The 12,675-nt window shown below is 40.9% G+C and overlaps 1 protein-coding gene across 1 annotated transcript in view; it reads left to right on the plus strand.

The window, feature by feature from the left end:
* The window catches only part of LOC308325239 (uncharacterized protein), a 35,335-nt gene that overhangs the window by 4,013 nt on the left and 18,647 nt on the right, over window positions 1-12,675 (plus strand). The window contains exons 4-18 of the mRNA XM_080777708.1: window positions 1-139; window positions 593-755; window positions 843-937; window positions 1,412-1,482; window positions 2,217-2,340; window positions 3,121-3,222; window positions 4,156-4,329; window positions 4,969-5,046; window positions 5,565-5,648; window positions 7,034-7,087; window positions 7,185-7,238; window positions 7,532-7,585; window positions 8,587-8,640; window positions 8,857-8,910; window positions 9,112-9,165. The exon at window positions 1-139 is cut by the window's left edge and continues 2 nt beyond it. Of these exons, the coding sequence (XP_080633834.1) occupies window positions 1-139; window positions 593-755; window positions 843-937; window positions 1,412-1,482; window positions 2,217-2,340; window positions 3,121-3,222; window positions 4,156-4,329; window positions 4,969-5,046; window positions 5,565-5,648; window positions 7,034-7,087; window positions 7,185-7,238; window positions 7,532-7,585; window positions 8,587-8,640; window positions 8,857-8,910; window positions 9,112-9,165 (1,354 nt within the window). The remainder of the gene's footprint in view (window positions 140-592; window positions 756-842; window positions 938-1,411; window positions 1,483-2,216; window positions 2,341-3,120; window positions 3,223-4,155; window positions 4,330-4,968; window positions 5,047-5,564; window positions 5,649-7,033; window positions 7,088-7,184; window positions 7,239-7,531; window positions 7,586-8,586; window positions 8,641-8,856; window positions 8,911-9,111; window positions 9,166-12,675) is intronic.

Here is a 12,675-nt window from a genome sequence, read left to right on the forward strand (position 1 = left end):
TGGACGGGCCATAAAGTTCGCCACGCAGCATGTGTTCCCGTCGTCCAATCGGACGCAGGCTGCCAAGAACCGCATCGCCGTGGTCCTGACCGATGGGCGGAGCCAGGATGACGTGGTGGATGCGGCGCTGGAGGCAAAGGTCAGAGGTCAAGCCGCTGTAAAAGCTGCAGTCTGCAATTCATTTGAATGAATGCATTCATATCTCGATGCCATTGTCTCGAAACATTGTATGTCCAAAACCGTTCCTGTTTCATTATTATTTGAAAGGTATAGGGTAAGTCATATATTTTTGTTAAAATAAGTGTTAAATATCTAAATAATCTGATACTAATTGATATACTGTAGATTAGAATGTAACAGGAGTCTATACATGTCCAGCACTTTAATTTATCCAAACAGGTACAGATTAAACTCTCTAGGAACTAATTAAAACGAACAATTTTTTTTATGTCAAGACAAAAATTACTTTTAAATTACTAATTTAAATGATAATTGTGTGTGTGTGTGTGTGTGTGTGTGTGTGTGTGTGTGTGTGTGTGTGTGTGTGTGCGTGCGTGCGTGTGTGTGTGTGCGTGCGTGCTTGAGTGATCAGTCTCAGAACATCATGGTGTTTGCAGTGGGCGTTGGTAGTGAGATCACCAAGTCAGAGCTGGTGTCCATGGCCAACAGTCCTCTGAACACCTATGTGCTGTATGCTGAGGACTACGCCACCATAGGAAACATCAGGGACGCTATGGAGCAGAAACTGTGTGAGGGTGAGTCTGCCTGCCTGTCCTACATACATCTGTATGTCTGTCTGTATGAACCCATTGCTCTATGTGACATGATGTGATCTTCTCCAGAGTCGGTGTGTCCTCTACAGAACGCAGACCCCAGCCTGACCTACCGAGGATTTGACCTGCTCTCCACGATGAAGATCGACCTGAAAGCTAAGAAGGTCTGCACTAGTTTTATTATTATCACATTGCTCCGCTCCAGGATGAAATTACTCAGGGGGCAGTTGAAAATGTTGAGGGGGCACATCTTTATATAGTAAAACAATATGTACATAAAACTTAAACTGAGTGTAAAATCATTAACTCTGAGAGTGTACACATGCATGTAACCAAATGGACCCTCTCATTATTGCACATGGCTAAACTAGGGTGGACCATACGTCCTATATTTTACAGAGGTGTCGGAGCAGTATCAAGTTCTTAAAATGTCCGGGGTTGTTTCTTAGTGTTTATCATTATCAATATGTTTTACTATACACGTGTTAGTTAGCGTTAGGGTCAATACTTGATTGTTGACTCTATACTTACTATAATCAATGAATACGTCCACCCAGGACTGAGAGGAATAATGTGAGATCAACACGAATCACTGATTGTACATTGTTTTTAACACATGGAATTCCGATCAATTCCAGATTGAGGGATCGCTCGTGTCTGAAGCTGCCTATGTACTCAGCCCAAGACTGGACTTCACTGAGAACACCAGGTAGGAACCAGGCAACACAGAAGAATAGATAAGATAAGATAAGATATTTGTGTTTCTTGTGGCAGCTGCCACCAGGAGCATTCATATTAATTCATATAACTTACAGTGTAATGTATAAAAAAAACCCAGTTAAAATATGGAGAGAGATATAAGATACAGTAGCGAAATCATTTGTGTATAGGTTGGGATCCTTTTGGATTTGAACTATTCCGGTTCCTCTTAACGGTCCGATTCCTTATGTTTAACGATTCCTGTAGGTTCCAAATCCAAATGGACCGTTACAGGTCTGTAACTCGGGGACTTCCCATTAGTCCAAAACACCATTGTTTTGAAGCACCGTTGTCCGATGGCCCTTGATTCCGAAGTATCGATAAATATAGTTACAAACAGAACTAAATGGACCCTCACAGGTCCATTTGGTTCCATGTAGGGGGCACTAGTCCCAGAGTTACAGTATGGTTAAAAGGTTCAAGAACAGGTATAATTAGCAGACGTGACAGTGTGATGAAACCAGCTCAGGAACTGATTCCGATCCCTCAATGTTGGATCCCGTTGGTCCGGTTCCTCATCCCAAACCTAGTGATGTGACTGTTTGTATCTGCAGGGTTCTCTTCCCAACCCTAGTGATGTGACTGTTTGTATCTGCAGGGTTCTCTTCCCAACCCGTGATGTGACTGTTTGTATCTCCAGGGTTCTCTTCCCAACCCTAGTGATGTGACTGTTTGTATCTGCAGGGTTCTCTTCCCAGAGGGACTCCCTCCTTCCTACGTGTTCATCACCACACTGCGTCTGAAGACCATCATCAATACGATGAAGTTTGACTTGATGCGTGTCCTCTCCAAGGATGGGATTAGACAGGTACGGTTATCTGTCCTCTCAAAGCAGATTAGACGTACACTGACGTGTCTTCTCCAAGGATGGGATTAGACAGATGATATGTGTCCTCTCTAAGGATAGACTATGTTAAAGTTAAGGTAAGGCATATGTAAATCCAGTATATAAATGTTGTGTTCATGAATTTGTATATGTTTATTAACTGCATGCAGTAACTCAAATCTCAGTAACAGTTGACTTCCTTTTTTGGAAAAATCGCTTTTTCTCGCCTCTTTTCTTCTCCTCTCCATTCTTGGCCAGACATGCTATTTTCAACTGACAATAACTAGAGAACCGAGGGCCGGAAAAAAGGGGGCCGAGTTATTTATTTACTCTGGCAGTAGATGAGTTAAAAGCCCCCGGCCGTGGGGAGATTTTCAGATTTTCTTTGGTTAAAAAGCTCAATCTTGTAGTATAGCCTATACTCATTGCTATAGGCCTACTGTTTGTTCAGTAACAGGAGTCTCCATGTCTGTCCAGCTTTGTATTAAACAGAAAATGCATTTTTGTAAGTGGTGATACAAAGAAATGAGCAACATTGGAACTGGAACACTATAAAAACCACGCCTGAGGTGTTTTAACCAAAACATTTCACGTATGTGGGGCAGCATTTAATTTCATTGGTTCTCCCACCCGTCCAATCGGGTTCAGGCAGGTTCAAGCAAGCGGAGCAGACCAGGCTGCAGCCTGACATTGCCTAATGTTGCCACTTTATGCATGTTTTCGCCACATTAGACATCATTTCTGTGTTGTGTTTAAATGCAGTATGCAGTGACATTGAATGGAGCGGACAAGTCAGTGATGTTCAGCACCATGAGTATCAACAAGAAGGAACAAAATGTCATCTTCAATGACAGAGGAATCAAGGTAACACTCTGATAATACATACAAGTGCCTGTGCCGCCTGCTGCTGCCAAAGAAATGAGCTGTAAAAGAAATTAACTGTATATAAACTGGCCAGGTTGGCTACAGGTCCTCTCAGCTCCAGGTACAGCCCTACAATGACTGGGCAGTGGCAGGTTTCCTGCTTATAAAGGCCAGGCCCCTCCCACTAGACCAAACCATCCCTGTCTGAAACTTACAAGTTACAACCCAGTTTAGCCCATGTCCAAAGACAATATATATAATTCCCAAAATGGTATAAACACCATGCAGTCTAACACCTGGTCTATTGACCATATTACTCAAACAAGTATTCCTATAATAACTCTTCTCTTAAACAAAACCCACAGATGGTATGGTCCACTCATGGACCAATCATGATCTCCCCCTCCATATAAGGCCGTCTGAGACACTCCTCTGGTGCTTTGCCTCTGCCCAGAAGTCAGGGAATATACTGTGGTAAACAAGAAACAAAAGTCATAACCTTGATACATACAATGGTAAACAATAAAGAAAAAAATAACAATACATTTGGAAAACAGCACAGGAACAATGTTAATACCAGTTTTAGTGTGTGCACTCACCAAACTAATGAACAATGCCCCTGGCTATTGTGTCACACACACACACACACACACACACACACAGTTAATTTAAATGGACCATATAAGCCTCTTTCTCACTTCTCACCTATCACCTCTCGTCTTTTGTCTCTCGTCTTTTGTCTCTCCTCTTTTGTCTCTCCTCTCCTCCTCTCCTCTCCTCTCCTCTCCTCTCCTCTCCTCTCCTCTCCTCTCCTCTCCTCTCCTCTCCTCTCCTCTCCTCTCCTCTCCTCTCCTCTCCTCTCCTCTCCTCTCCTCTCCTCTCCTCTCCTCTCCTCTCCTCTCCTCTCCTCTCCTCTCCTCTCCTCTCTACCAGAGGTTGTTTGACACAGAGTGGCACCAGCTCAAACTATTGGTGCGCCCCAGGCGTGTCACGTGTTACCTCGACGACATTAAGATTGAAGAGCAGCTATTGGACAGCGTAGCTGCCATGTACATTGATGGAGAAACCCAAGTGGCCAAGAAGGTGAAAATGGACGTCACTATACCGGTAAGAAAGTTCACGCCAAGGACCCTTTAGCTGAGAGAAAGATTTTTTTCCAACATTTGTCACACCATCACTAAACCTGGGTATATATATTTACCCGATATAATACATGCATAAAAACTATTTAACATCAACAATGCATGCCAATTTTAGGTACTCTTCTTTAAAAACAGATATAATGGGGAGCCCTGTCATGGGAGGGGAGGGGGTGGAAAATGTTAGTAATATTTTAAGAAATATTCCTAAAAAAGCAAATATTGGAGCTGGGAACTATCACTAAACCCGCGTGAAATTCACCCGAACACAAGAAGAAGATGCATGGGCAGGGAAACAAACCTATACCTTCTCTATGATGTCACTGAGCATCATGAAGATACTGAAAGATGCACCCACCTCAGACATTAGCAACATTATGAAAATCACATAAACATAATTGTCCGGTTGAAAATCACCCCGGTTTAGTGTTAATAATAGGTTAAAAATATTGGATTTGTGATCATGTGCGTTTTCAGACATTTAACCACTTAAACTGTCAGTAGGCTACTTAGCGAAGGACGAGGTTCCAACTGATTATACTGTATGAATATAATGTATTTATAGTTAATTGTATGAATAATATTCTATGTTGTTTTGTTTTGTCAGCTGGAGTTACAGAAGTTGAGGTTTTACTGCGACCCTGAACAAAGTGAGAAGGAGACCGCCTGTGAGATCTACTCTGTGGTATGTACTGTGTGTGTGTGTGTGTGTGTGTGTGTGTGTGTGTGTGTGTGTGTGTGTGTGTGTGTGTGTGTGTGCGTGTGTGCATGTGCGTGCGTGCGTGTGTGTATTGTGCTGTGATGGATGATTGTTATTGAGGTATAGTGTCAACATCTAATACGGTCGTTCTGCTTGTTTCCTTCTCTGCACAGGATGATGTGAGGGTAAGAACCTTTTACAACAGTATAGTTATTGTTTTACAATAGAGGGTATGCACATGCATGACATATAACGTCGTTTACTGGACCTTTCTGTTTGGATGTATGGGCTATGTAGGCAAAAAGTCTATCCTGTGGAATTATAGGCAGGGTAATCTTCATCCAACCCATCGGCAACCACACTAATAATAATAATATTACCATAATAATAATAATAATACAATTTATTTATATTGCACTAAACATTTGAAGCAATTCTTAAAGTGCTACAGTACACAGTACACATGGTTGTATTACTATTATGTTTGTTGTCCTTGTCTCCAGTGTCCCGTAGAGCGGCAGCCTGTAGCTGACAGCTGTAACTGTCCTGTGGGAAAGCCTGGCCTCCCTGGATTACCTGGCCCCATGGTACTGTATATACCGTATACTGCTATACTGTACTAGTACGAGGAACAATGACTGTGACCTTTGTAAAATGAAAGAAGACATACTGTATCACCGGTTAATTTTGGTTACCTTGTTTATTGATTTGTAAATTATATAATTATATTGACGCCTCATAAGAGCACAATAAGAGTTTCTGCAATGCTAGCTGGGTGCCTCTGCGTTTCTGTGCGGGTATATGGCGAGAAAACTGCCTGCCAGAATACTGCCTTTCAGTCACTTCAGTGAATGAAACACAACCACATTAATGATCTTACTTTAGTTGTCACTATACTTTAAAACAGCTGTCATGTTGCACACATACCTAAAATTGCTGATATTTGCGCCGCTCTCATTGAAAACAATGTATTAACTCCAGCTTGTCACTCTCGAGAGCTGCATAGGTCACATGACTGGCACTGTTTTCTACCCCTTCGATGGCACAACTCCATACATTAGTACTGTACATGACATGATTCTTGGTCTCCCAAAGCCCCCGTAGACAATATTCTATGTGAGCTATTCTGTGTCAAGAAATTCCTTGCAGGTGATTATTGTTGCAATTTGTTGGAGTTTGGAAGTACTCGTTTTCAGTAAAGCAGTGTCTGCCTCCTGCATTATGTGCAAATTCAGAACAGGTGGTTCGCAGGGCCGTTGAGTGAAATCCAATTAGCGTTTCCAAACTCCAACACTTGCAGAATCACCTGCAAGAACTGCAAGGAAGTATCTCATAGTCATAACATGTCTATGGTGGATTTCTATGAGACAAACTCTGCAGATAGAAAGAGGATAATTCAAGCTTTTTGTGCAGGTGCAATGTTGGTGAGTTTGACGTTTGACGTTTAATACAATTAAGATAGGACATTTCTGTTTGGATTTATGGGATGTCAATGGGAAAATTGCGCCAAGGACAAGTTTGGACGAGTTTTGAGCAAAGTCACAGACTGTCAAGTACGAGTTTGGACGAGTTATTAGGTCATTATTAATTATGAAAGATTTCCGACTATATTATCATCTGGTTAGCTGCTATAGCTAGCGCTAAACAGTCAAGTGACCGGAAACAAGATGCGGCCATAGACTTCTATGGCTGGATTTTTAAAAGGTAATTTTTCTCTGAATGCCTTCTCAGGTTGAGGTGTATGACTATGATCTAAACCACGATGTTAGCGGCTCATAACAAAAGCGCCGCTGGTCGGGGTTACAAAATTCATGCCTCGGGTGGTCCACGATTGACCTCCGATCAAGACCTGCATTAATTTTTGCCCCTTGAATAAGACACCACACTGAATGGACTATTCATAGACATAGAAAAAACATCCTGGCAGTCAATGTGACATATTGTGTCATGTTGTTTGTTTGTCTTTCCTCAGGGTTTCAGAGGGGAGAAAGGCAGAGAAGGCCCTCCAGGACCTGATGGAAAACCTGTGAGTATCAATCAATCAATCAATCAATCAATCAATCAATCAATCAATCAATTAATCTTGATACAACACTTTTGACTGTTCTGGTGTCCACATACAGGGTAAACCAGGTGTAGCAGGAATTGCAGGGGAACCAGGCAAGAATGGACACAACGTGAGTTTACATAAGGTTGAGCTTTGTTGTTGTTGTTGCTGCATGCTCAGTAGGGCTGGTATCCACACGTGTGAGTAGGATTGAAATGTGGGTAAGCAAAGCATAATCGATATTTAAAAGACAATGGTATCCCCACGTAAAAAAGAAAGAAAATGATCTCAACTTGTGTGGAACGTCAAATTATGGTCAATTAATGAATTGCTTAATTTGTTGTAAATCGCAATCTTATCTATTGTTACGTATACCAATCCATTTTTATTTTATTTTATTTTATTTTATTTTATTTTCCCAAGGGAGAAGCAGGTGAGCCCGGTGTGAAGGGAGAGCCTGGGCTTAACGGAGCCAAAGTAAGTGTGAAGTGAGGGGCGCTAATATATAGTCTAACTCATGTTGCTATGATATGGTGATGTAATGGTGATGTAAAACAGACAAAACAAACATTAAACTATCTTTTTTGTTAATGGCATTTAATGTTTGTGTTAGCGACTAAACATTAAACTATGTCCATTGTCAATGACGTTTTTAATGTTTGTTTAACTAATAAACAAACATTAAACCTAGGAGGGGCTAGCGCCCCTCAACAACATTAGATGAATTACAGATGAGTGTACAGTAGGTCGTAATAATAGTATATTTTTATGGTTTAATTTCCTGTATACAATGCTGCATCAGGCATACATATTAAGACAAAGACATAAGTAAAGGGGTCAGCTCCTCCCATGATATAATATACACACAACCAACCAGGCCTGGAATTTCATCATTTTAGGCCACTTTGCCTTTTGTGTAGGCCATTTTTAAGGCACAAAGGCCAAATGCAAGGTCAGGAAGGTAAGTTTTTAGTTCATTGAAAGAATGAATTGAATTTATGACTAAGAGTAATTTTAAATTTAATTATGGCAATTTTAATAATGGAGTTATGTAATTTTTCACCTGTACCACTTGTTCTTGGATATAATAACATCAGATTATGGTAAGAAACGTTTGGTTAGGAATTCTCCTTTAAGGCTCTGTTCCATTCTGGTCAGAGTCATGGTGGTGATGGTTCCTTCAGGGGGTTCCAAATAGCTCCTTACAGGTGTGTAATTCGAGAGTGTACAAATGCAACAATAAGGGTCCATTGTGTTCCATTTGTATACTCTCAGAGTTATGGAGGTCCTTGAAATTAAAACGTTTTAGAACCACTGTGCTACACTAAATGGAACAGCTCCTTCATTGATATAATTAGTTAGACCTGTGAAGGAAGTAAGGAAGAGGCCTGATTGCTTTCCAATATGGCTCTTGTGCATAGAGCCTGTACTTATAACATAAAGATGACACCTTACTGATTATACTGTCCTCATTACAGGGGGAGGTGGGCTCACCAGGGACCCCTGGACCTCCAGGTCCACCTGGACCTATGGTGAGTTACTGCACACACACATGAAACAACGTTGTGTGACTGCATGAATTCATTGTGTGACACAGCATACACGAATTGTGTGACACAGCATACCTGACTTGTGTGACACAGCATAAAGCAGAATAGTGTGACACAGCAATAAACAAGTGCTGACACACAATTTGTGAGACAAACATGAATTTATTGTGACACAGCATAAATTAGTCTCCTTCACAGGGACCAGGCTTTGAAAAACTCCAAATGAGGAACCAGGATAAAGCAGGAGCTGAGGTAAGAACCATCCATCCATCCATCCATCCACCCACCAAACCCATCTATCCATCCATCCACCCACCAAACCCATCCATCCATCCATCCATCCAGTATAGTAGTAGCAGTAGATTATGAGCAAAGACAAGCTCTGTATACAAAACCCTGAACGCCTTGTTTGGGTGTATAGTATAATAGTAAAGTTTTCATGTTTCCTTTCAGGGACAACCAGGATCTCCGGGGAACGACGGCGCTCCTGGACCTGTTGGCGCAAAGGTGAGTTATTGACGTTCCATTTCATCTACCTCTCTTTCAGTTCAACTGCATTCAGTGATGGAATGCTTGCTTACTTATAAGTAAAGCTAGCCTATCAATACCATGTTGTAGAAATATAAAATAATTACGCAAAATGAATTGTGATTATCTAAAATAATTGTGATTCAGTTGATTATGTAATAATTGAGACAGGCCTATAATACCGGGGTTCACATTACGGTATAGCAATGGTAGGGGCGGCAGTGGCTCGTCATTTTTGGTCAGTGACATTTTCACATGGAGGCCATGCTCCTCTGTAAATGTGTGCATGTGTTTTGCAAATGATGCCGTGTTTACTTGTGTGCAAATATACCACACATAGCCATGTGTTTGTGTGGACACATAAAACCCATATCAGACACATCAGAGTTATAGTACATCTGTATGGGTATTAGTTAGTGGTCTGACTTTCATTCTACTTTTAGCACTGAAAGACTACTGTAAACATCTAAATCAGGGCGGCATTTTCTACACCACTTAAAGGTGCAGCAAGTGATTTTCTTTGTTAGAATTAGTGTTAAATAGCTCTGTGTTGTGATAATAATCATGTTTGTTTAGTAACAGTGTTAAATATTGGCCCTGTCTTTCCCCAGTGGGTCTGATCGAGGGTAGCTACTGGGACGTAAGTCGGTACTTGATCACCCGAGTGAGGGGTATGATGTTTGCGAGACCCGAAACCCCGATGACCTTGGGGTACATCACTGAGGATACGTCCCAGTTGCATCCATGCGATGTATTTTAGTTCTGTGATAGTACTCATTGCTATAGTGATTGTTCAGTAGCAGTGTTAAATAGCTTTATATTGTGATAGCAATCATGCATTTCCCTCAAAAGTAGAGGGATGGGTAGCATTTGATCAACACAAACCTGATCCATGAATGACAAACACTAATGTCACCATTATACTAATATAATTAGAAACTGATCATCTATACACTACAAAATAAAAGTATATTATCACTAGTAATCATTATATCTGTTTAACTACCTGTATCTGTAATACCAAAGTAATTTGAAACTGAATATATGATACAGTACCTCCAATCACACACACACACACACACACACACACACACACACACACACACACACACACACACACACACACACACACACACACACACACACACACACACACACACACACAGTGTTATCAAAAGATACAAACATGTATGTACAAACAAAGTTCATTTTCTTGTATAATTGACTGGTTGTATACTGTTGCTCCCATACAGGCAGAAATAGATCTTATTTTGCGTCTTATAAGAGTAGCCTGAAAGAGCCCTACAGTATGTTGTGCTTTTTGGGCATCGAGGGGCGGAACAAACTATAGTGCTAGAAACAGACGCCGGCTCCCTATTGGTTCATCATCCCAATGCCTTTATCAATGTCACTTCAGTTTAACCACTTAGACCCTCTTACTACTTATTCCAACACAAGTTGCACTGTACTTGAGGAGTTATTTTTCCATCTAAAATAGCAAATTGTGAGCTTGTAGATCTGCTATCTTGCTGAATGTTCCCCCCAGAATAGGGATGCTGGGGTAAAAGCGGTTAAACGGCAAGTTATTTTCAGTTTGTCCAAATGGAAACTGATACTCTCTCAAGTTTTCCTTGTGACACATACTGTAACTCAGAGGGAAAGATGTATGTATGTCCCATTAATATGACATGAACGTAAGGTTCTATAAAGTAAGAATTTAATTCAGCACTAGAATCATTTGACAATGTAATTCAGCTGGTGTTGGTGGATGAAAAAGCTATTTAGGCTTATATGGGTGACCCGATACAAAAATGCAGTTATAGCAGATGAAATATGAATGGAGTACAGGATCAGATCACAGGTCAATGTGGTGTTTATATATCTACAGTGTAATTAACTATAATTCCAAATGATTAAAAAATAAAAAAGTATTCTATAATTGTTTTTGAATAATTACATTTTTGTAACTTATCTTTTAAACGTGCCGCGGTGTGAGTAGCTCAGTAGCCTAGCCTGGTGTTTTCCGGGAGTAACAACATAGCAATTAGAAGCACATGTCTCTTGGATATTTGTTGGGTGTAGTTCCATTCATCTGGTGCTCACCATGTGTTCAGCAGACCCCTTCCCTCCCTCTAAACATCTGTTAGGGTCACACCCAGATGTTGGTTATAGGGTCATGCCCAGAGTGAAACGCTTCAAACTCTGACCAAATCATCACATCCTCTGTAATGAAAAAAAGAAAATGCATCTGTTTCTATCAATCAGTCATTTAGTCAAACTGTATTTTCAAATAAATTTGTATCCATTAAGATGCAATTAGAGTGCCTGTTCAGATGTTAAAATGATGGTCCTGATGGTGAGGTGGAGTCTGAAGAGGTGAGTGCTAGGGGGTTAGGTGGAGTCTGAAGAGGTGAGTGCTAGGGGGTGAGGTGGAGTCTGAGTTTTGCCTAAAGAACTATAGACTTTATTCCACAGTTTGGGAACCAGGAGGGAGAAGAGTCTAGGACGTGTGGAGCGTTGTCCAGGGTGTTTTAGGAAGGGAGAAGAGTCTGGGACGTGTGGAGCGTTGTCCAGGGTGCTTTAGGGAAGGGAGAAGAGTCTGGGACGTGTGGAGCGTTGTCCAGGGTGTTTTAGGAAAGGGAGAAGAGTCTGGGACGTGTGGAGCGTTGTCCAGGGTGTTTTAGGGAAGGGAGAAGAGTCTGGGACGTGTGGAGCGTTGTTCAGGGTGTTTTATAGGGAAGGGAGAAGAGTCTGGCTTCTATACTGTATGGTCATCACATGGTTTGTTTTGACAGGAAAGGAGGGAGCGATAGGAAAGTTTGAATAGAGGTGGACAGTGACATCAGGACATGAGTCAGATTTAAAACCCTGCACTATATGAACATATAATCTTAATCTTAATCATGTGCGTGCGTGCGTGCGTGCGTGCGTGTGTGTGTGTGTGTGTGTGTGTGCGCGCGGATTTGAACGCGGTTACCTGCGTTATTTAACCATTGCGATTTTTGAAGCACCTTAAATATTAAAAATAAAGTTAATCTATCAACTCAATGGAGAAAATTCCCATTCCAAGTTGATTATGTCATTTGTCCATTTGTGGTTCAGCCCTATGGAATGTATGGAATGCATGTGCAATAAGGATATTTAAAATATTGCTATGATGCTCATATATTAACCATAGGAAGTATTACGTTTATTGTTTCTTATAGTTAGGACATGCATTCCATGCATTCTATATGGACCACACGTGGACAAAATGTAATGATCATCAACTTGCGACGGGTCACGGGAGCGATCCCGAATGACAGATTAACAATTTCTAAAATAAATAAAATATTGTCTATGTTTTTAAGTTGTAACTTTAGTTATACAGGGCAATTATAATGTATTAAAGGCATATAAGGCTTATTTTACCCGCAGCTATCCTTTTAAGTACATTTTGCTGCCAATACTTTGACAAAAATGTACTTTTACTAATGTACATTTTGATTA

The sequence above is a fragment of the Protomyctophum bolini genome (assembly GCF_963924005.1).
Source record: "Protomyctophum bolini genome assembly, chromosome: 12".
In the NCBI taxonomy this organism is placed as follows: Eukaryota; Metazoa; Chordata; class Actinopteri; order Myctophiformes; family Myctophidae; genus Protomyctophum; species Protomyctophum bolini.